The sequence below is a fragment of the Tachypleus tridentatus genome, chromosome 10, assembly GCF_004210375.1.
Source record: "Tachypleus tridentatus isolate NWPU-2018 chromosome 10, ASM421037v1, whole genome shotgun sequence".
Classification (NCBI taxonomy): domain Eukaryota; kingdom Metazoa; phylum Arthropoda; class Merostomata; order Xiphosura; family Limulidae; genus Tachypleus; species Tachypleus tridentatus.
Window position 1 is genome coordinate 60023608 of NC_134834.1, and position 23417 is coordinate 60047024.

The 23417-nt window shown below is 30.9% G+C and overlaps 2 protein-coding genes across 2 annotated transcripts in view; both read right to left on the bottom strand.

Moving 5' to 3' along the window:
- The window catches only part of LOC143228356 (uncharacterized), a 31091-nt gene extending 20454 nt beyond the window's left edge, over positions 1-10637 (bottom strand). The window contains exons 1-4 of the mRNA XM_076459625.1: positions 10546-10637; positions 9034-9193; positions 7880-8025; positions 3392-3542 (exon numbers count right to left, since the gene is read on the bottom strand). Coding sequence (XP_076315740.1) covers positions 3392-3542; positions 7880-8025; positions 9034-9193; positions 10546-10637 — 549 coding nt within the window. The remainder of the gene's footprint in view (positions 1-3391; positions 3543-7879; positions 8026-9033; positions 9194-10545) is intronic.
- The window catches only part of LOC143229380 (ankyrin repeat domain-containing protein 17-like), a 126934-nt gene continuing 112542 nt past the window's right edge, over positions 9026-23417 (bottom strand). Inside the window, 3 exon segments of the mRNA XM_076461621.1 lie at positions 9026-9193; positions 10546-11229; positions 14003-14192. Of these exon segments, the coding sequence (XP_076317736.1) occupies positions 10718-11229; positions 14003-14192 (702 nt within the window). The 3' untranslated portion in view covers positions 9026-9193; positions 10546-10717.

Genomic DNA, 23417 nt, shown 5'->3' on the forward strand with positions numbered 1-23417 from the left:
TTGTTTACAAATAACTCGTACTTTTCTTCTTAATGTCACGCTTTTAGTACACACATACATATCAGCTCCTCCAATTTGTACAAGATAAACAAAACACTACCTATTTGTGTTATAATTTAAAGCAGTTGAATACACAGATAAGCAGGAACAATTTCAATCATTTCAGCCAGTCTTCCTACCACACTCATGTACAGAATATTTTAATCCATTAATGCTCTTTATCACTTTGCCCTTTGACAGTTTTCTACTGTTATGACAACAGATGCTTCCTACACAGTGTTAATGCAGAAAATAGAAAAGATACTTTACAGAGGTAGATTTTTATCAGCAACTAACCATGTGCGATGGGCTTCTCATCTGACTATTAAACACAACCATTAACTAGATGCACATGATCATACAAAAAGTTTAATATAGGAGAAAAGACCATTGCAGAATATCTGTTGATGACACAAAAAAGACCATTGCAGAATCTCTGATGATTACACAGAAAATAGAACAAAGTATACACAAAAAAAGAAAGTAGATAACATCAATATTACACCACAGATCAAGGTAAGTTTATAATCATTTGACATTTCTATGCCAAATATACAAGAAAAACATTTAAGATGAGATCAAAGCAAAAATAACAGATGACTTGTAAAATCAGGAAGTCTGCATATTTCTTAACAGGAACAAAAAATTCAAAGGTAAAGTAAAAATGAAACAAACCTTCCTAGCAACTTCTTTATGAATCCTTTCAGGAGCTCTAAAAACCAAACAAACTTAGTGTTGCCACATTGTCAGCACTGTTTCTGAACAGCTTAAAAATATAGGCTAAAACATTGTAGTTGCTTATTGGAAAAGGCTTGTAATGAAGCTTCAGCCATGAGTGAAAAAACTAATAATCTAAAACAATGTATCAAACATGTCTTCAATCATTCTGAGTAATACTGTATGCACAGACTTAAATTATTTGTAGAATATGCTTGTAAGGCTGTACCTGAAGTATAGTTTTTGCATTATTTTATTTCTGTCTTTAAAAGCAATAGATAAATTAATGAGCAAAAACCAAAATGACTACTGGCACAAAAGAACTTTTCAGTTTTCTTCCAGTTGTGTGAAACTTTTATTCTAAACACATTATCACAACACTCCTAAGTTCAGCAAAGTTGTACAACTTCTAAAGTCTCAGAAAACTGAGCTAAAATATGTGAGGTCACAAAAACAAACTTATGCAAACTGTAGAGCAAGTATGATGGTCTTCATCAAAGCAGTGACATGCCAATGATCACTAGACACACCAGCAGAACAATTTAATTAATGAGTAGCATAACAAATAGTTGTGCAAATATCATGGTGTGCAGGCCTTCAACCCTAACATTTCTAGGTTTATAAACAATAAGAAACTTTGTAAAACAATATAATCTAGAAAATGGTAATACCTTCATAATTACTGTACTAGACAATGCAGTCTCTTGAAAGATGAAAAAAATAACAAGACTGAAAAATTAGTTCCTCTCAAACTGTATAAAGCATTCCTCAATGTTTGAAAACTGCACAAGAGCTGGAAACAGCCTCCACCAAACAGTCCACTGGAGCTGTTAGCAGACTTATGCCATATCCTGATTCTATGTTTAAAGAATTGGACAATAAAAGTTAATTTGTACTGACTGAATTTTACTGCTTTTCTATCAACAGAACAGTTTTGTTGGCTAAAACTGAAACATGTTCACAGCATGCTACTGAACTAAGATGACCTCCAATCAATATGGCATCTTTTAGCTTCATGTCAAGCAGAAAATAGTTCATCAAGTTCAACTTATATCAAACTCAAATTTACTTATGTCAGTTTAAAATATGCTGATAATTAATAACCAATTTTGTTACTGAAACTTTTAAACATACTTAGTTTTGCAAGTACACATATTTGGTGTCAATATACAATAACATAGTTCAATAAAGGTTGTATTATTGTGGGTGTAGCATTGCTAACCTAGTCCAATTAAACTTAAAGTATCAGATTCATAGTAGCCAACAGGATCACATGAAGTTATCTGCAAGCTTGTGTGTATACAGATAACAACTGATTGCATGATCTGTGTCATGAAATATAATAAAGGATCAGAATTAAAAAGTGGTTATTTCTTGGAAAGAATAAAATAACTAGTAGTAGAATGATCCAGAGAATCTGAGCACTCAGATACATAGCATACCTCAGTGAAATGTAGAAGTTGTAAATATACGAATCTCCCATAACCAAAATACTAAATTATTCTACACCAAAGAACTACTAAGAAAAATCCATGGTACTATTACATCTATCCTATGTTACAATACAATCTGCAATAATTTCACTTTTTTTAAAAAAGTGCCACTAAACTAACAGCTCTTAATGGCTGAACTCGCATTCACATATTCTAGATTTATCTATTTAACCCTCTCTTGATATATATATCTGAGTGTACCCAACAGCAATCTAGAACCTCCATATATTACTATACCACTACTAAATATTATGATGCAACAATACTAAATTAATATAATGAGAAAAATTCAGAAGCTTCAAGTAACTTGACATCAATTCAAGGATGAAGCTGATAAAATCATGTCTACAAAGCATCATGAAATATAAAATGTTTTCCAGAACTTCTGTCCTCTCTCTGTGGGATCAGTATGAAAATAATTTTTTTAACAAGACAGCTTTAATCTATACAACATGTTGTCACTTAACTGGTTCTTCACTGCACCTATATCAACTGAAATAAACATTTTTTGATAATTTCAGCTTGAGCTGGTTTATTGCATGCTTATGGGCAAAATAAAATGTTTTCACAAACAGAAAAGAAATTATTCTGTAATGGTCTACAGAATGCAGAGATCATTACATCCTCCTAGTGTTTATTTTAGGTTCTCTCCAAAGGAGAATCTGTCCATTACCTGGCTATAGACTGAAGTACAACTCAGCTGCAGAAAACAATAATACAACATATGTCCACTGAATACACTTTTGATATCAACTTAAGCAAGCTATTTTGAGCCTTTCTGTACCAAAACTGCACTTTATTGGTCATCTAACAAAGATGGCAGTGGATAACTTGTAGTCACCTCAAAGTGACAACTAAAGTGAGCTGCTGGACATAACTCATGTAGACTAAGTGATTAATCTTGTATTTTAGATGACAGAATTGATAACCAAATGCCCAACTTGGATATCAAAGAACTAAAGGGAGATGACTTATTATTTTTCATAACATTAGTGTTACTGTGTCATCATAACTATATTGCAAATTCCAATTATCCTTTGTTTTGTGCAGTTTAACTAGGAGTTTTAGAAGAAGTAATAAAAAAACAACATTGCAAGGCTTCTAAGACCTGAAAGTCAACAGTAAAATAACTTCAAACTCACCTTCATTCCTTCACTCCTAACAGATACAGCAGAAGTGCTCGCAGAATTGGATAAGCCAGCATTTGCTATGATTTCAGGAAGTTCACAATTAGCTTCTTTAATCAAGGATGCAATCAGCTGATTTGCCTGTCTGGTGGCTTCCTGGGAACCTCTAAAACAATATAACAAATAAACTCACCAATATGTTTCATATATTACACAAAACTAATGGAGTTTTTCAGTAAAATTATGTCAAATAACTTAACTATGTAATACTACATATTAAAATAAGCAACAAAATTATGTAAAAAAGAACTAACATTTTTGACTGAATGATATTTATTAGTATCTTTTAATCAGTTACATAATTTCCTATGCTTTGCATTCTCAATATAATCACCTTCCTCCATTACAACACTGTCCATAATCCAATAAACACATTGCAGTGAAACACTGCTGTACATTATTTGCAAATAGAGTTAACCTTCCTACAACACAGGTTTGTCCAACATGGATTTACTTAAACATGCAAAAATAAAAGCAACCAATTATCTGCTGACTAAGAGAAAATTTGATTACACATGGTTTGCCCAAAACACAAGCACGTGAGCATTCTAGGTTGTACCTCTCTCAACACAGGTTTAGTCGAGTCGACCAACCACACCTCTTTTTTGTTCTTGTTTAAAGCCTTCATAGATTTAACACCTCTAACTTTCAATATAGTGTGTATATCTTCAGAAAAATTGGCAGTCTTTAAGTTAACATACAAGTCGATGAAACTTTGTAGAATGGACGGCAACTGCCTGTTGTGGAGACACAAGTGTAGAGGGCAATGTTTCTAAAGTCTTCCGCCTTTTGTCTTCAGTTCAGCGTGTGTAAGATGTTGTCAGTCTTTTATAGTGTCCTGGTGGATTGCAGAGAGCATGTTATGATTGGTTGGATTATAACTTTCTCATTAAAGGAGAGATTTTCTGTAGATTCAACCAAGTCTATCACACACAAAAAATAATACTTTTGATGAAGTATTTGTTTCATAAGCTAGAGATTTGTCCATGAATATATTGAGTATTTGTTTTGAATAATCCATGTGCACAGTAATATTCATGTTAATATTAAAAAAAGTTTTCTTGTTTTCAAAAATCTCAAATTTTCTTTATGTAGTCCATAAAACCTCCTGAATATATTTCAATTTTATTTTTTTTAAGTAAAATTTTATTTTATCTGTTATGTTTTCTACTCTATATAGGATCAGTTAGTCCAACTGACCTCTTAACTACCAATAAAAGATCTAAATTACCATTTTTTTTTTTTTCGAATAATTTTAAATTGCAAGATGAAAATACATTTGTTTATCCTAAGTAGCTTTAAACCCATAACAGTACACATTTATTTATAATTACATTTAATAATTATATGATGCACTAAAGAACATAGACTAATAACATGCAAAAAACAGACAATTTTTCCCAACTTTCAAAAATTTGAGTTCCTAACCATAATCCATTACAAATTCATTCAAGTTAGTCTTCAATGTTCCTATGATAATAAGCCATGTATTATACGTGAAATCAACAACTGTAGAGAACACAAATGTAATATGATACATATTTGATAGATGCAAACCATGACTTTCTATAGATCATAAGTAATATATAATTAAATGTACTCAAGAACTACTAGCAAATCCTGAAAACAAGGATGTGACAGGTGAGTGTGGCAGAAGGAGCCTGATTTTCTATTTGATAGCTCTGTAACCTAACCAAACAAAATTGTAGGTTATAAATATTATGGTATATGTCTGAACAATGAGGATTTTCCAGTGAATAATTTATGTTTCATTTCACCATTGTTAGAGGTTGTTGAATAAAATACAGAAGATACCAAGGGAAAAAGTGTTAAGTGTGTAACATTAGGGAAAATTCTGTTGTTTAAAATACTGCCTTACAGAATTAAGAACTTAAAACTTGTATGCTATTGAAATATGAATCATTAGCTAAGATTTTATACTATACTAACTGGTATATTGGTATATAACAATTTTGAATGTTAAGACAAAAAACCTTGTGACGTGCACACATTAAAGGATACTTGCAAGAATTGAAATTCATCTCCAACTTCCCAAGCCTCACTCCATCCTTACCTTCTAAGTGACCAGGCTAAGTTCAGTGCCATGTACATAAAGTGTACAATTACAGGGATGAAGTTGCTGAAGAGACAAACTGCCAAGGCCATCTTCAGAGTGAAGTTTGTATCCTATTTCCTTTACAATGCAAATAAGCTCACAGAAATGGCTGTCAACATGGATCCCATAATGAATAGAAACTTTAAATTTAAAAGACATTTTAATGATGTTCTAGCACCCTACAGAGAAACCTTGAAAGATTTGTAAAGAAAAGCCAAACAGCATTACTGAAGTTTGAGGTTGAATTTTCTGATTATCCATCAACCTTAAACTAACCTATCAGCCTTCAAATCTATAATCAATGTCATCAAGTATTTCTCTTATCAACAAAAGAGTTTCGTTTTCAACATCAACAGGTGAGTGTTACAATAAAATGCCGTGCTGTATTATTTAATGTATTTTCATTACTGGACAACCCATGTCAAGGTTATTATGTTTACAATTCTATATTTTTAGTTCATATACAATATTGTATAAATAGGGCTTTTTATTTACACATCTCTAGGGGTAAGATGAAGCAAATGTGACACTAAAAGACACTGCCTTGAAGTATTCTACGATTCTACATGAAGGATTTGGTACTAGCCATTAAGAATTATGAATAAATATGCATCAATGGCCCTGTAAACTATAACAGATGTCTCATAAAATACCAAACTTCCATATGACATCATAAGCCTTCTTAAGATAAAAACTTAAGAGAAACAAGATGCTCCATTGCAAAAGAAAAAAAAAAAGCTTCTCTGATTGATGTTTCAAGTTGAATTCTATGGTTGATAGTAAATGTCCATATCAAGGGAAGAAAAAAGCAAACTGAGTGCTGAAGAGAAGGCTAATGAGAGCATCATGATACTAGCTGAAAATATGACATTAAAAAAGTTAGTTACAATAGTAAGATTATTTCAGTGTTGCTAATGAAAAAATAAGTTACTTTAGAATGTAAAATCAAAGTGTCATGAAATATCAATACTCCTTTTCTTTCTTTTTTTTCATGAGCAAAGGAGGGTTGGAACTTACTTTTTCAAATTAGAAACATTCCAAATTATGCACTGCCAAATGTAAGACAAAAATGCAAAACACATAATGGGAAATCATCATCAGAACATTGAAATAAGTGTTAAAATACTATTTTCTTGATGAACTATTTACCATTTCTAAATACTGAATAGTGTTTTAGTGTAAGTTTCCTATCAATGAAATGTATTCAAAACTACCCTCCCAATTTTCTATTTTGTAAACAGCCAAAGAACTTAAAAGAAATAATCATGGTGCCTGTAGTTGTAATAAAGCATAAATGTCAAGCAGGAAATATTTGTCATTCTAAATGTTTGTTCAGTCAAGTTCATGTAATTATAGCAAGCTCACCATCCTACCTACCACAAGAAGAAACAAGGAGTGTTACTACTTTGATGTACTTCAATGTACTAAGCAGAGTCAATGTTATGCTGAAACACACATCTGCTACTTACGGGTAATAAATTAAATCATAGGTTTGCAGGTGAGTTTGTTTTATTTAAGTAATTGCTTTTGTACATCATGTTCATCATACAAAACTCTGCCATTTTGACATCTGTTTCCAGTACAGTCCACAAAAGAGTAGGTAAGTCTCATTGCGATTTTTATTTCTTAGAATTTGAAAATGTTATCTGTTTAAGACATAGTTAAGTTTTATGTATAAGATGGAATAATATAAATACTAGATAAAAATATTAGATCTATTGCCTTATAACATTTTATTGCACACTTTTGTTTAATAAACTAGGCTGCTGCATGATGTGTTGTTCACAATCAGTTGTATGAAATATGACTCGTGGGCCAGTGATTATGTGACTAGAACAAAACAGTACAATACCGAACTATGTTTACAGTTGTTTTTATTTCATCATAAGTCACAAATATATATAAAAAAAATGAAATCTACACTTTAAAATGACCCATTTTTACCAAGTTTGATATATGAAGTGTGTGTTTCAAATATTCTGACATCTAATAGTTATTCGTTTTTATGCATAGATGGCTAACATGATTTAATTGCACTGGGGTATGTCAAGAATTTTATCATTAACATTGTGTGAAGTGATAACTAAAGCTTACAGCATTCAAAAAGTAGAAGCTTATATAGCTAAAATATCTAAAAGGTGAGCAGGGCTATGTGTTTGAGTCCTGCCAAGTCTCACTTTCATTTAGTCAGAAAATAATTTAACCTGCACCTCCTCAGACAGAAAACACCTTAACAATGAATTTATACTTAAAACATTTACCCTTTTTACAAGATTGTAATATATGAAGTGTGTTTTATTAAATACCATACCACAGGAAAACACTACCTGATAATTAATGTTCTGTCTCCCTGGCCCTTTTGTTTTTCCACTTCAATATGTGCACCAGATACTTCACAGATGGTATTAATATTGCAGCCTCCTTTGCCAATAACTCTGCTAATAGCACTGGATGGTACTGATATTTTTTGGATCTAAATAAACATCAAGATAGTAATAAAGTAAGAGTATGTTATTTTTTAATTTCCATTCAAACTTGTATAGTAAAATTTACAAGCCACAAGAAAAAATCTATTTATGTATGTAATTAATAAACCACAGTAGATCACTGATGTTCCTATTTTTAAGAAAGGCAATCTATTACTTTCAATTAAGGTAACCTACTACTTATGAATATTTGTTAAATGAAATCATATATATAAATTTTTGAGTACATTAAATTGATACAATGGTGAATATACAAATCAGTAAGTCCCACAACAATCAGAAGATGTACAAGGCTGCTGTACAAGAACTATATTTTGAGATTGTTTGGCAATTCATAGGTAGAGCAATCTTAATAAAAATTTATTTGCTCTTGGAAAAAAATATGCAACAGCCTTTTCCAACACAAAACATTCATACACTCAGGTCATATAGATGTGTTCAGATTGGAGATTTGAAATTGACATGATGGGAATGTTCCTTATGCTTAATGCCACAGAAAACAAAGGAACATGAATCAACTTAAGATATCATGACCATCCAAAAAGCCTGCAAAAAGAAGTACCTCAGCAACAGTAAACAATGTATAGTATCTCGTAACAGGTGTGAATCCATTAATTCAAAGGTCAGTAGTGAAAGCTGTTCTGCATGTCCAAGGCAACAGTAAAAAAAATAATGAATGCATAGTGACATGGTTAATATAATGTACTCAACCTTAATATATTCTTAAGTCTCACCTATATGAGAAATAATTTCACATATCACTATCACAAATACAAAATTAAAATTTTGTATTTTTTTATTTGAAGTTATATGATAACTAACTAGGAATCATGAGACAAACATTTTAAAATTATGTATTACACCTTATTTAAAACCAGTCTAATATCTAACAGAACATCCTATAAAACAACAACTTTAAAAACAGGTTTATTAAATTTATAAAAAAGGATACAGCATTACATGGTATAAATAAAATGCAAAACACACCGACGGACCACTTCTTTCCAGCCTTCTTCTCGTCGATGTCCTTTCTTGGGAGAAGTTAATGTAGTAAGAGGAGACAATCCTCTTATAGAAAAAACTGTTGTTGTAGGACTCTGAGGTCTTTCTGACACACCTGAATGGGGTTCCACCATTAGCTTTTCTAGAGAAGATCTACAAATTCATTAAAAAATGTAACTAATTAGCTTAAACCACCATTACTTGTGACAGAGAATATTGTACACTACAGGGTCATAAATATCTTATTAAACAAAAAATTAAAAGTTAATAAAAAATTATAATACAAGCAATTAAAAAAGAACTTAACAAGTTGGCTATCTGAAAGCGTACTTTCCATTATAAAATTATTTCTATCATGCCCAAAGTTACTGTTTATATAAATGTACTTGTCAGAGGTAACTGCTGCAGTTTCAGTGCAGTATGATGCTTAAGATCACTGCTGATAAGATTCTGAAGTATTCTCATCTACTACTCTGAAAGATTGGTTTCCAGAAAAATTTAGTGTTTGATGCCAACTTTCCACACATGGAATGCTCAACAGAAACTACAGAAGCAGGGTATCCTGGGTTCGAGAGAAAGAATGTTGATTGAACCACCAACAAGAATGTGATGACAGTAACATCTATACTTAGAGTTCCTCCAACCAACATTCAAGTAAAATAAGACAACTCTTAGTGAGAGGTATCTGGACCTCAGGAGGCTTTAGAAACATGGATACAAGAACTAATATTCAATAAGATCCATAATTACAATCACTGTTTTTATTAAATTGGTATAACAAATATTGATTATTGACTTTTGTCTGAACTCTATAGCAGGATTAATAACAACAGGCAATATTTTTTCAATCAAACCATATCACAGTCTCTCAAACACTTATCCAAATATTTTAAAGGTTACTGTTGATATAACTGAGATTATCAGCTTCTGACTGAACCCTATTCTTGGGTAAGTGATGAGGGACAATATCACTATCACATCAATGAAACTGTATCACAGCTGTCTTGAACACTTATTCAAAATTTTGCAATCCTCTTACAGAAAAAAATTGTTTTTATAGGACTCTGAGATCTTTCTGACAGTGAAACATCTGAATAGGTTCCACCATTTGCTTTTCTAGAGAAAATCTACAAATTCATTAAAAATATAACTAATCAGATTAAACCACCATTACTTGGCTCCAGTGCAAAACGCCCGTTGTTTAACAAAAATAATAAGAAAAATAACATACAAACAAGTATGTGCTAAATGTTTTGTATAATACTATAAAACTCCTGTAAAAAACTTTAATTTCATTAATTTTAAACTATCTTTATCACATTTTGAAATAAAATCGAGCAAAAGCAGTGCACTTGACCAGAGATACTTACTACTGGTTGCTAAAAGGCTAAAAATTGTCCTGGACTCCCTGTAATTGAGAATACATAAAAAGACCACCAACAAAAAAATAGGTTTTCAGTGAAGTGATGCAAACACTAAAACTGAAAGATAAAGTCATAACTTACATAGTGGATACCTTGTTTTTCTGTTTCTCCTCATCTCTTTCTGCATTACCAGATATAACACCAAAATCATCTAAATCAGGGGTGCTCTTCATTCCATTTACAATTACATCTTTATTAGATTCTTTATGTTGATTTTTGTTGCTACATATACACACTTTCGATTCAGAAGATGCTATAAAGGAACCTCCAACATTAGAAAATATTTCTTTATTATAATTACTAGATACAATAGTGGCAGTTGTTGTAGCACCTGAGACAACAGGAGGAATACTGTTTTTCTGATTTCGTTTTTTTTCTGGCTCCTGGAGGCAACAGAAATGCATGATTGGTGTAAATTTACTTCAGGTTGTTTTTTAACAATTCTTTCTTTCTCCAACTTTTCTTTACAATCCCCATCACATGATAGTTTACTCTCCTTAGCACAAAGATCTTTCTTCTTTTCTGGTCTTTTCGACCTTTCTTTTTTTTTATCTGTTCCACTATTTTCTGGACTAGACCTTTGGAAATCTTGACTCTCTTCAGTTTCTATGCCAGTTATGGTGATATTTGACTCTTGACTTTTACCTTTTGCTGCAGGTTCTAACTTGTTATTGTTTAGTAGTCTTTGCTTAGAAACCTCTTGTTTGGATATGACAGGACTACTACTTAAAGTTTCTCGACTAACAATAGGTTCACCTTCAGCAGCTAAAAATAAAATAAAGATTGTTGTTAACAAAGCAAGAAAGAAAAACAATGACATTTAATCCTTTGAATCATGTTTCAAAGGTCCAAAATTATATAATACAATAAAAGCATCAAGCCTCAATGTACTTTATTAATACTAAAAAAAAGATTTCTATAAACTTACAGCTATTTTAAAACTTTTTTATGCAATATAAAATATGTATACATAGTTTATCAACTAAATACTTAAATGTAAAACCAAAGTGTGAATGTTAAGACAAAGTTCAACTATTGAGCTGAAGAAACAACATGACAAGAAATCAAATAATGATTGGCAATAATTCTGGGATCAGGACTTTTACACCTAAATGTTCAACTCTGTCTAGTAGCCTCATGATAATACAACCTTACAAGTTAGTGTATTTAAAACTAAACATTAGATCAATAACTAACACATAGTAACATTGTACTTATACCTATAACTGAATACCATTCAATAACACCATATGCGACAAAAATGAGACAAAATGAAACTTCACTTAAAATAAAACTTACACAATAGTAAATAACTTCAAAGCAAACTTAAACTAAACATATAGTGCATTTGTACTTGTCCCTATAGCTTAAAAGTTTGTGACTGTGTAATTAAATAAATACCTAATCTTGTGGTAATTTACCACCCAGTAAAAGACAACTTCCTAATTTTTTAACCTGTTCTTTTCTAGCCCCCACTATTTTCTTTTGATAAATTTGTTAGTATTATTAATTACAGTAGTACTTATTAACAAGGTTTCAAAATAATCCACATGCCAAAAGTTATGATTTTCCTATACTGAAAATGTATTTCCAACAAGTACTTACCTTTTCTCATGAGATTAGCTATTCTTGTTCGGTGCTGTCCTCTATAAGCAAACTTTTTCATCCTTCCCTACTGGAATTGCAAAATTCCAACATGTCTCTCATACAAATCATCATGCATTACCTCCTCACCAATAGGAGCATGACATGCTCAAGTGACACATGCAACTCCCTCTACTGAACTATCACTTCAAAGTTTGGCAGAAGATGGCAGCACTGGAGAAATGTGGGGAGGAAGGATGGGAAGTGTGAAAGGGGAATAAGGACCTATTACATTTACAAAATAGAAAAATTATAACTTTTGGTACAATACTTCTCTTCTCTCACAAGATTAGCTAGAATCCCACACTGGTAAGGAGAAAGGACTGTTGTGAGAGGACAACAAAATTAACCCCCAAAAGTGTTCAAAGAATAGCCCAAGAAATGAGAGAATCAAATACAAAGATCATTAGAAAAAAACTGCACTACTTATTAGCCAGGTATAAACTTTGCTCAACTATGTAATCTGTAAGATATAACTACACTCTGATGGATACACACAGTTTTTAAAAGGTAAATTATATACTTTATATAGGTATAAAATAAGTAAATAAACATTAAAAATTATAAATTTCACAATAAAATAGAGGTCCTCCTACAAAAAAGTAATGAAACAAGAATTAAAATTAAAATCACAAACTTATAAATTTACACCCAACTTTGACATATTTATACACTTATCTGTAGGCCACAGTAAGTATTAAACTTCATAAATTTTTTATTCTGGTTTTAATTCTTGTAAAAATTATAGCTATCAGGGATATGGCTATACTATAAATGTATAAATGTTGTGGAGACTATCACTACTTAATTAGTGGTAAGTGACCAAAAATAAATTTCCATATTTTACAATTATATAAAATTATCTGATGATACATAAAACAGATCTACACACATATAAATTACACATACTGAGACCTTCTGATGATTGATTACTGGATCTGTGTTATCACTTACAAAATAGATGTTACAATTCAAACCAAGTCACAAGAACAACTTTGTAGAGGATGAATTAAACCACTAGATTAATTCAAATGAGCTGTTTCAGTTCCTTCTTTATAATACTGTTTTCACATTTTAATTTGATAGATTTGGCATGAAGGAACCTATTTTTCTACATATAAGTCACAACTTTTGTATATTATAAATCTTAGGTTACCCAAAATTAAATAATTTTACCAAGAGGAACATATAAATATTTAGAAACAGAAAAACATGAATATTATTGAGAAAACAAAAATTCAAGAAAATTAAGAAGAGAGAGTTAACAAAATAAGTGCATAAAAGATAAATAAAATAAATTGTCCCAAGAGATACAGCTTACAGGTTACATATTACTGACAGCAATTTAGTGAGATTGTTGGGTATTTTGTAAAATTTTAAAACACTGCAGAGTAAAATACAAATGTTATACATAATACTGCAGATGTAAAACTATAAACTTTATCCATGATAAAAGCAAAGGAATAATTAAATAAGCTGAGAGAAAAGATCATTGTACATATTATTATTCAACAGGATATCTTCACAACAGGGGCCACAATATTAAAGAACCATTCAACAGTAAATTGTTTTTTGTTTTTTTTAATGTATCACAGATGATTCAGAAGGTGGAGTAAAACTATTACGTATTCAATACTCATGAAGTTGAAAGGCATCAGAGCATCAGTTGAAATGATTTACAAAGTACCACATTTGAAAAATGTGATATACATAGTGAAAAAACATGGCTTACAAAAACGTAATTAAAGTTACTATTTGGTGACTAAGTCTTCCATCATATTATCCTACACTGACCAAATTACTATACTACTGATAAAACCCATAATGCTTTTTTTTCATATGAGAGGCAATGTCAATTTTATGGGGGCAAGACCCCAGAGAATAGAGAAATTACCTGTAACTACAATTACTCTGTTTCCTTCTTCTCCATCTTCATCTTCACTATCATCATCATCATCGTAATCATCATCTTCACCATCTGACTGACTACTCTGAGGTTTTAGATTCTTCAGTTTACTACTAATTACCTGGTTCATGTCTTCAAGTTTCTTCCATTCAGATGTAGCTGTACTAGCAGCTCGAAACTAAAAAAAAGAAGAGATTGCAATTACAAGGTATGACCAGAAGAAGGGTTCAAGAGTAGTGAAACAGAAGTTACAAAAGATTTTATTTGAATATTGGAAAAGACTGTATTCAACTGTTTTTATATGCAAATTCATAACAAACTTTTTAAAAATCTTAAACAGATAATCACAAGTTTGATTTTTCAAGCAAAAATGGCTTTCAATCCAAAGCAAGCACAGATTTCCACCTGTATGCAGTGTTGACCAATTATCTTTCACTTTCTGCAGTTAGAAAGTGTCAAGGTAACAGTGTTTCTCATGTTTAAATCAATTCAGTAGAGTATCACACAAAGTCTGAGTAGTGAAAATCAACATTTTACTATATTAATCACATTTTGAATATGATCCTTCACAGACACTTTCTTCACCAGTTCAAACATTTCCTTATTTAATGTAACATCTTTAGGTAGATTAATTTAGAATGAAGGTACATTTTTAGTCCTAAATGTGCATTTTGATGAAAAGTGAATGTCAGCATGTAATTAAAAAAATTCTGTCTAAAAGCACCACAACTACTCTCACAACCTGCTTTACCTTTACAGTTAACCAATCAACAACTGGAACCCAAGAATCTAGAAATATCTTTGCTTCATGTCAATCTTAAAATAATCCCAAATTGAGACAGATGTTGGATACATTACAACAATCCCATGAAAGAGCAGGTAACATCCTTGATTGACTGATGTTATAAATATAAAACTGAATTAACACATGACAAAGTTCTGATTTGACAGTTTTAGAATAAAAAATTGCAAAATTTAGACATTTTTTGACACATTTTCTATAGTATATAGAAAATGAGATATGTGATACTACCACACTATAGCTGCTTTTTCCTTTGCTTTAGGCACATTCTCAAGTACACTTTAATGCTCACAGGCATAAGAAACAAAGAAACAGCTGATTGAACAGTTGAGATATAACAAAAAAGAAAGACTCCTTAAACATGTAAATTAAATCTTTGAAGGTAATCAATATTTACAAAAAACCTTAACTAACAGAAAGGAATAAAATTACTAAGACATAATACAAACCCTGTTAGATTAAAAATATCTCTATAAATAAAATAATGAAAACATGCATTTAATAAATAATAACTCTAAGCACAAAAAATACACAGTAAAACTTGTTCTAACTGAACAAAATTCATAGTAAAATTTTCATTTAATAAAATTTTAAAAATAAAAATGAGTTGTTGAAATTTTGGATTTTGTAACACTATTCTTAATTTTAAATATGTACTTAACTGCTAAAATACTGAAAGCATTTCATTGTTTCATGGTCTTATAGCTGTCAATACCATACAACTGAAAAAAATGAATCCTTGACACAATTCAGGGCATATGTTAACTTGTGCAGAATCCTCAACTCTCTTACCTTCCATACGACTTACTACTCTAGAAATTCAAGTCAGGTATAATTACCTCTGAAAAACAGATAGCTACAATACCAGCATTGAAAAGGAAGAAACCATGAAAAGTTGTGATGGATTTATTATTATACATTAATTTTAATACTGATGCTTGCTTCAGTGACATATATAATTATAAATGTATGTAATATATATTGCTAAATTTGTATTTCAAAATTCCCACCTAATCACTAAAGTTGAAGAAGCATCTCGAGTATAAGGATCTACAACATAATGTGTGTATGTAAATACTAGTGATTGCTAGTATTATTGTTTTGGCTAAATTTTCTAGAAACTCTCCTGCTAAGCTTATAAAATTAACCACCATAATATACCAGGGATCAGTGTATATTGTTCATTTACTACAATTGGCATACTGTAAACCTTGGAAGCTATAAATGTGATTAATGCTTATTAATCAGGGAACTACAGATATCTGACCAGGAGCATTTACAGAATTCAAACATCACAATTTAACTTCAGCAGATTAATATCATGTGTTACTATTTTTATGAAGACATTTTATTAGTTCAGCAGTGAAAAATACATGTGATCAGCAAAGAGCTAAATGGCTCTCCACTAAGTGAGTTGTACTTACATCAACTAAGAATTTGGTCATTGTAAATCCTCAATAAGATATCAAAAAAGTTTCGGATTGAATAGAAGACTCAATACAGTCTGTATGCTTCTAAAACATTTGTTGGTATATTAAAAAATATTTGTATAAAGAAAAAACAATGTGTATATTAATCTTGTTGGCAAACATTATAAATCTGATAGACCTTTGCATTTAATTAGGTTCTAAATTTAATTTACAATTTAACTTACTTTCAAACTATTTAAAATTGTAACATTTAACATAATAAATTAGGGGCTCATGTTGGATAAATTATAATACATAAAAAAGCTAAAATTATATAAGTAACAAGGCAGAAAAGTTAAAAATGTAGTCTAGTAGAGTTGGAGTACCACCCAAAAACAAAAATATTTGAAAAACTGAACTCACAGAATAACAAAATAAGAGGACAAGTTATATATAAAGACTTGACCTAAGTACATTCAGAGAAAGCCATTCTTCTTGGCTGGCAATTCAAGATTAAAAGCATGAATATGTTGATCATTAAATGCCAACAGCTGCAACAAGAATTTCTTGCATACAAAGGCTTCAAAGAAACTGTAAACTTTTCAGTACTGCTGAAGAAACAGGAAGCAAAAGTTATTTTGACAACAATTTACAGCAAACAATGGTAACAGCATGACTGTTAATAAAAATAATTATGTTGGGAAATCAAAACATGTAATCTATCTTGAAGCATGCACAATAATTCATATGGAAAGTGGAGATTTCTGGGTAAGTTCTATCAAGGGCATTCAGAACTTTGACAGCACAAGTGAAGTTCAATAAATAAATATTATTTCAGAAGTAAACCTATATAATTTGAATACAATAGCTACAGTAGGTCTACCTTGGCTGAATAACAGGATATACAAGGCCACACTATTTTCTTCTTCCTACAATACATTAACTTACTTTAGTTGTGGCCTAGCAAAAAGTTCCTGCTGCCTGGAAGTTCCCTTTCTTGTATTAATTGTTTCTCATTAAAAATACATGCTCACATGATGGTCCATCTAGTAATTCTAGTTACACAAGTTTGTTAGTGGTGTCTTAATTAGAATAATGTGCTAAAGTTAAAATTCATCTGGAACCCATACTGGTCAACATGGGACAATAAATCTGTTGCAAGAACATGGTGGTCACATGTCACAAGTACAATTGCAGTCCATGCAAGTAGTGGTATGATGGTACTCTTAAGTTTGTCTGCTGATGGGTATTTGTCAAATGAAAGCTTTTAATCAGAAAATTTTTTGCAATTACTAAGTAGCTACCCCACTCTACAGTTCAGCATAGTGATTTGTAACTTCCTTAAGCCAAAGTCTAATCAGAAGAATATTTAGACCTTGGTTTTGATATTTCTTATAATTTGTGAAAGAATCAGAAATAAATGCTCAAACTAAGGTTGTTTAAAGAATTCCTTTTTTTACTCTGATTGTGGTTGGAATGATAAATATTTTTAGCTGGGAGGAGAAGATAACTGAATCTCCAAATGATACTTTAACCACCTGTGTGAACTTGGAAAAGCCAGAAGAAGATTCTGAAGTCAAGTTGCTACTTATTTCATTGAGAATCTCTTCTGCTTCATTATTCAATAGGGAATATCAGACATAAAAAAAGGATCTGGTAGTGATCAACTTACCTAGCTTATAATTTTTGCAATAAGTGCAAAGTTTTGGAATCAAACAAGATAGAAATTAGTGAAATCAACTGAATCTGGATTCCCTGCAAGAACTTTCAAGGTGAAAACAATTGTAGAATGTCACCCTTACATGAAAGATCCCTATCTGCTGCAGTAAATATTTGCACTTTTATACTAAAATGACACAGGACAAAACTTCTGCCACCTATCCAGGTGTGCTGTTATCCCTGCAAGATAATTATTTGATTCTTAGTTACTGTAAAACACTGCACTCTTTTCAGTACCTTAATCTAGGTAGCACAAAAAAGAAAACTGAAACTGTAAAATGCTGACTAAAGTTCATAGTAAAATTTATGTAGCACTATTCTAACAAAACAAACCACGTGTAGAACACAGTATCATCTTTGATTGGCTTCAGGTCTACCGAGCCATTCTACTGGCCTGCAGGCACTGTACTGATCAAAGCTTAATACCTATTTATTTATTTTGCATTTATCCATGGACCAAATAACAAGATGGGAAAGACAGATCACATGTAATCAGATACTTGGATATGCTAATTACTTACCAAACAAAAAATATACTTTTTGACTGTTGAATAAATATTAACTTCTGATCAAATTAATTTACCTGCAAAGGTAACAGCTAAGAATCAACCAATTCAAGAGTGTAGCTAATAAAATACAACATTATTACTTATAAAGATTAAAATGCACTGTTTCCAATTTCCTGTACTTACTTCATACTGTGCAAGCAAACAATATTTTTTACCTGGCTTAAGTTTACTTTCATTTTCATTATGCTTTGTTCCCTTTTTAATTATTATTCTCTTGAACAATGTTTTACAATTTGACCAGCTTGTGCACTTTAACTAAAGTACTCATTTGTACATTCTCTGCTACACAAATAGATGAAAAAGTCTTTCACAAATAACTGCTAAAAATTATCTCTCTCTCTACACACACACACACACACACACACACAATACACAGTTAATAATAGTATTTGACTTGAATAAATATCACGAAATAATACTGACAAATTAGAATGCACTGAACTTCTTACTTTACCAAGATGTATAAAAACAAATTGTCAAATACATGACACAGCCCTCCAACATCATTTTGTTTTTAACAAAATGTCAATAATTATCTCTAACATTGCTATTGATCGTTTATAACCAATATAAATAAATAAAGAAATTTGTTATTTTGGTGCTCATATGCAGATATTAGGCATGAGTTTCATTATCTGAAGTCAAGATACTCAGTTCAAGCAACAAACAGAAGTTCTTTGCAACCTATTTATAGCTTAACTGCAAAACCACTTAGTTTGTATAACTTTAATATCATAGTTTGTACAGTTTCTAACATAAACACAAGCTATAAATAAAAATATGGCCAGATTTAGGACTTCAAAGTCCTTGACTTTCTATTCACAGAGATACCAACATATTTTTCCAACTCATAACAGGAGTCTTGCCCATCTATCCATGACTTTTAAGGCAGTTTTCAAATAATGTATCTTTATTTGGTGCACATACTTATAACCTATAGAAAGAGCTTTTTCTATCTGTATCTTACAACTATTCTTTTGAATTCAATGACAATAATGATTAATCATGAGGAAATGAATAAGATATCAGCGAACAAAGTTGATACTTATACCATCAAGGATTTTTTAACCTATTCACAGCTTAAGTTAGAAAGTCAATAAAATTAAAGTAATTTTTACTTTACTCTTATAAGTGTTATATTTCCTTTCTATAGTTCATGTTGGTGTATAAAATGTATTTTAATACTAACAATAAACAACACAATAAACCTGAAGAAGGTGTAAAGCATACTTTGCACAGAATGCAACTTTCTTGCATGTCCCCTCTGATGATGATGTCATCTACAATGGAGGTCACAGCATCATAGACCTTTCTCAGTCAACTGTGGAATGAATAAACAGTGCAAGTTCTACTTTCCAATCATATACCTCTCAACGGTATCAAAGTTAACTGGTAAACATATAACAGCAATATTTAGATCAAACTGAAGAATGTCACAGCCTCAGTGAAACAGATGGCTCCATCACTCAACACAAGAATCAGAGAGCATGCTAACATCACTAATTCCTTTTTGAGGAACACTGTTTAGGTCTTTTGGAATAACTCCAGTGTTATACCTTTGATTCAGTCTTTCTGTGGCAGCATCATTTCCTCAAGTTTTCTCAAAACAGTTTTAGTCCAGTATTATTTGTGTCTTTCAGAATGGAAAATCTTTGAAAATGCTCATTGATACTGACCTCACCATCTTTGGTTACAGGTGTTTCAACAGCTGTAATGAATCAAATGATCAGTGTCATCTTTTCTGGGAGGTTTATATAGAGTTGCCACATTCTTTCAAAATTTCTGTTTCATGATTTTCCACACAAAATTCCAGATTTTTCAAGACCTTCACACTCATATGTACTTCACACTGAAATTTAAATGTTTTTTAATATAATCCTATCTAATTAATGCCACTTTAGCTTGTAACATGGCTATAACATGTAATATAAACTTTAGAACATATGTATTTCAGACTACACAGTGCTACCGAAAAAGAACTTCAAAACTAATTTACTGATAGACAATAAAAACGAAAAACTTTTGACCTAAGCTGTCTTTAAATAAAAGGAAATTAGATGACTATCATCAGATAAAATAAGACAGAATGACAGACAACACAATGATACACATTTGAAGATTCAGTTAAAAAAAAGGAAGAAAGGGAAGGAAAACTATTGTTTATACTTTATAAAACCCTTCTCAAATTTCTTGAATTTTTCAGTCTCTTAGATACTCTGTTACTTCTTGATAGAAGTTTGTAATATAAAATTACGAAGATACCTCTTAAACTGATGTTCCAACTTTGTCAACTGCAAAATAAATTACCACTCCTTGATTTCCTTATAGCAAAAAATTCTTTATCTTGATGCTGACTTACATAAAAATACTAGTTGATACTGACAAAACATCTTGGTCTCGACATTCATTGTTTTATTTCTATCTATGCTGATAAATTGCATTGAATGCTTCTGAAGGAAACTTCAAACAGTAACAATAGAAAATAGCATCATAATGCTGACTTTGAGTAAATTCTCTCCACCCATGTGTTTGATAAATAAAGATGCTCGATAATTTGAGTTGGTTATTAATATGCATTCTGCTTTAAAAATAAAACAATCATGGACATAACCCTATTGCTAAAAGTCATGGGTTAAGGGCCATGTCATTGCATTTGCAATTTGCATTCAAAATTTTATTGAACTACTATTTTATCAATTTATGTCAATAAGTTAAATATCAAATTGTAGATAATTCAAATTTTAGTGTATTATACATTATTCAATTTCTTTGTTTAAAAGTAAATATTAAAAAAGCATATGTAAACATCAATTTTTGTGTGCTAAGTAGTATGCTGAATGCAGCACCAGTTCAAATTAGATGTTTGTGATGTCAAAATACAAAGTCTATAATACAGGGTGTTCAGAAAGCCACTATGCAGTTTTGTAATCATATTTTATCCAGTCTATTTCAAGCCAGCAACTGAGAGCGGTGTTTAGAAACAAAATAAGAAGGATCCAGGCCTGTATTGATGCCAACGGGGGTCACTTTCACATTGTTTATAATTGTCATTCATATTTACTTTCTGTATTCTATATTGAAACATGTCTGTTAATAAATATATAAGTGGACAGTGACTTTCCGAACACCCTGTAGTTTTGTACTAAATAGGAACTCAAATTACCAACATTAATAAGTTAGGATATAAAACCAAAACCTACTATCTTTTCTATCTGCTGAGATATCACTCACATAATCAAACACAGTGGCCCAGATCACCTCTTTCAATGTTTGAAAACAGTCCCTATATACACACATACTTGTGTATATGACATGCTAATAACCAAGTAAAAGCTCAGAATGTCTCCCTAATAGCTTTCTCAGCCATTTTCATGTATTAGGACGATATCTTATTTTTTTAAACAAAATTTTGAGGAGATAGGTTATGTCTTTAGTCTGCTTGAAATTTCATATTTTTTTAGATCTAAATGCAGTTCAGTTACTCATCTTGATAAATTATAATGAAAATACATGGTATCATTATAATAATTTATGGTTTTTTGGTTATTCAAAAATATAAAACCTAAAAATAATATTTCATTTCACATACTCAATTAGCAAAATTTCTTAAGGTTTACATATTACAAAAAGCAGCAACTAAGTACAAAGGTTGTAACAAGAAGAGATAATTATTTCCTTTACTTCTTCATTTACTGTTCTGCATCTTAATAAAAATAATTTTAAGAACTTGTTTGCAAATAATAATAACCAATATACAAAGTAAATGTATAATAAATTAAATACAAGTGTATGTTACAAAATACTAGCCCACTAAAACACAGACAAGACAGGTCACTTTGCAAAAATTAAAATTCAGTTTTATATTATTGGAAACAGTAATATGAATGCACAATGTCAGTGTAATTTCTGTATTGTTAACCAGGCACAACTGGAAGTTCAATATAATATTTTATGTTTAGAAATTCTGAAAAGCATAACTTACATTTGTTTCCTAATTATTTAAAATTAGCCATTGGAAAAACATAATAAAACACACAGAATGAGAGGTGCCATAGTATAAAATTATTACATTCCTGAATAAGAATTGATACAGCTTGAAGTAATTTATCAGAAAGTCTGCCTATTATATCTTAGCATATTGCATTGATGACAATATGCAACCATTCATTACAATATTTTTTATGAAGTACATAAACAAGTATTCAACAATCAATGAACAAAATATACAAAATTCTAAATGTGTCAGAAGTAAGGCCAATTAAATAGTCTATATCTTTGTGACATCAGTATGGAGAACCCAAGAAGATAAGAGCAGTGTAATGAATGTATTATGTTCCATACAACTCAACACCATCTTGAAATAGCAATGTCAAAAATCTGCTATGTTGGCAAACTTTAAATCGGCTCAACACTGTTGACATAAACAGATAGTACTGTAGCACTTGACACCTTTAACAGAGGTCAACATGAGTCTAGATCTTATTTAGATAGCAACTGAATGAGCTCATTCTGAATATACTATTTCAGACATTTGATAGTATTATTTCATGACAAGATCAAATATGATCAAATATTCAATACATTTCATAAAATTTCCATATCTGAGTGTGAAGAACTTTTCATCATTTCCATGTTATGAATCATTTTGAGTTCCACAATCTTTTATCAGTACAATAAGTGTTTTAAAAACAGTTTATTAATGTTCCATGTTTTGTTTAACCGGGTGCAGAATGTCAGTTGTCCATCAATCACACAGTTAAAAGATTCTGGTTTAGCGTAAATATAAAAGCAGACAAGGCAACTTTGTATTAGCCTTACTAATACTAGTATTTTGTTTCTTGTGTCAGAACCTTCAACCCAAATTTTTCTAACCAGATTTAAACAAATCAAGTGGATGGTCAATT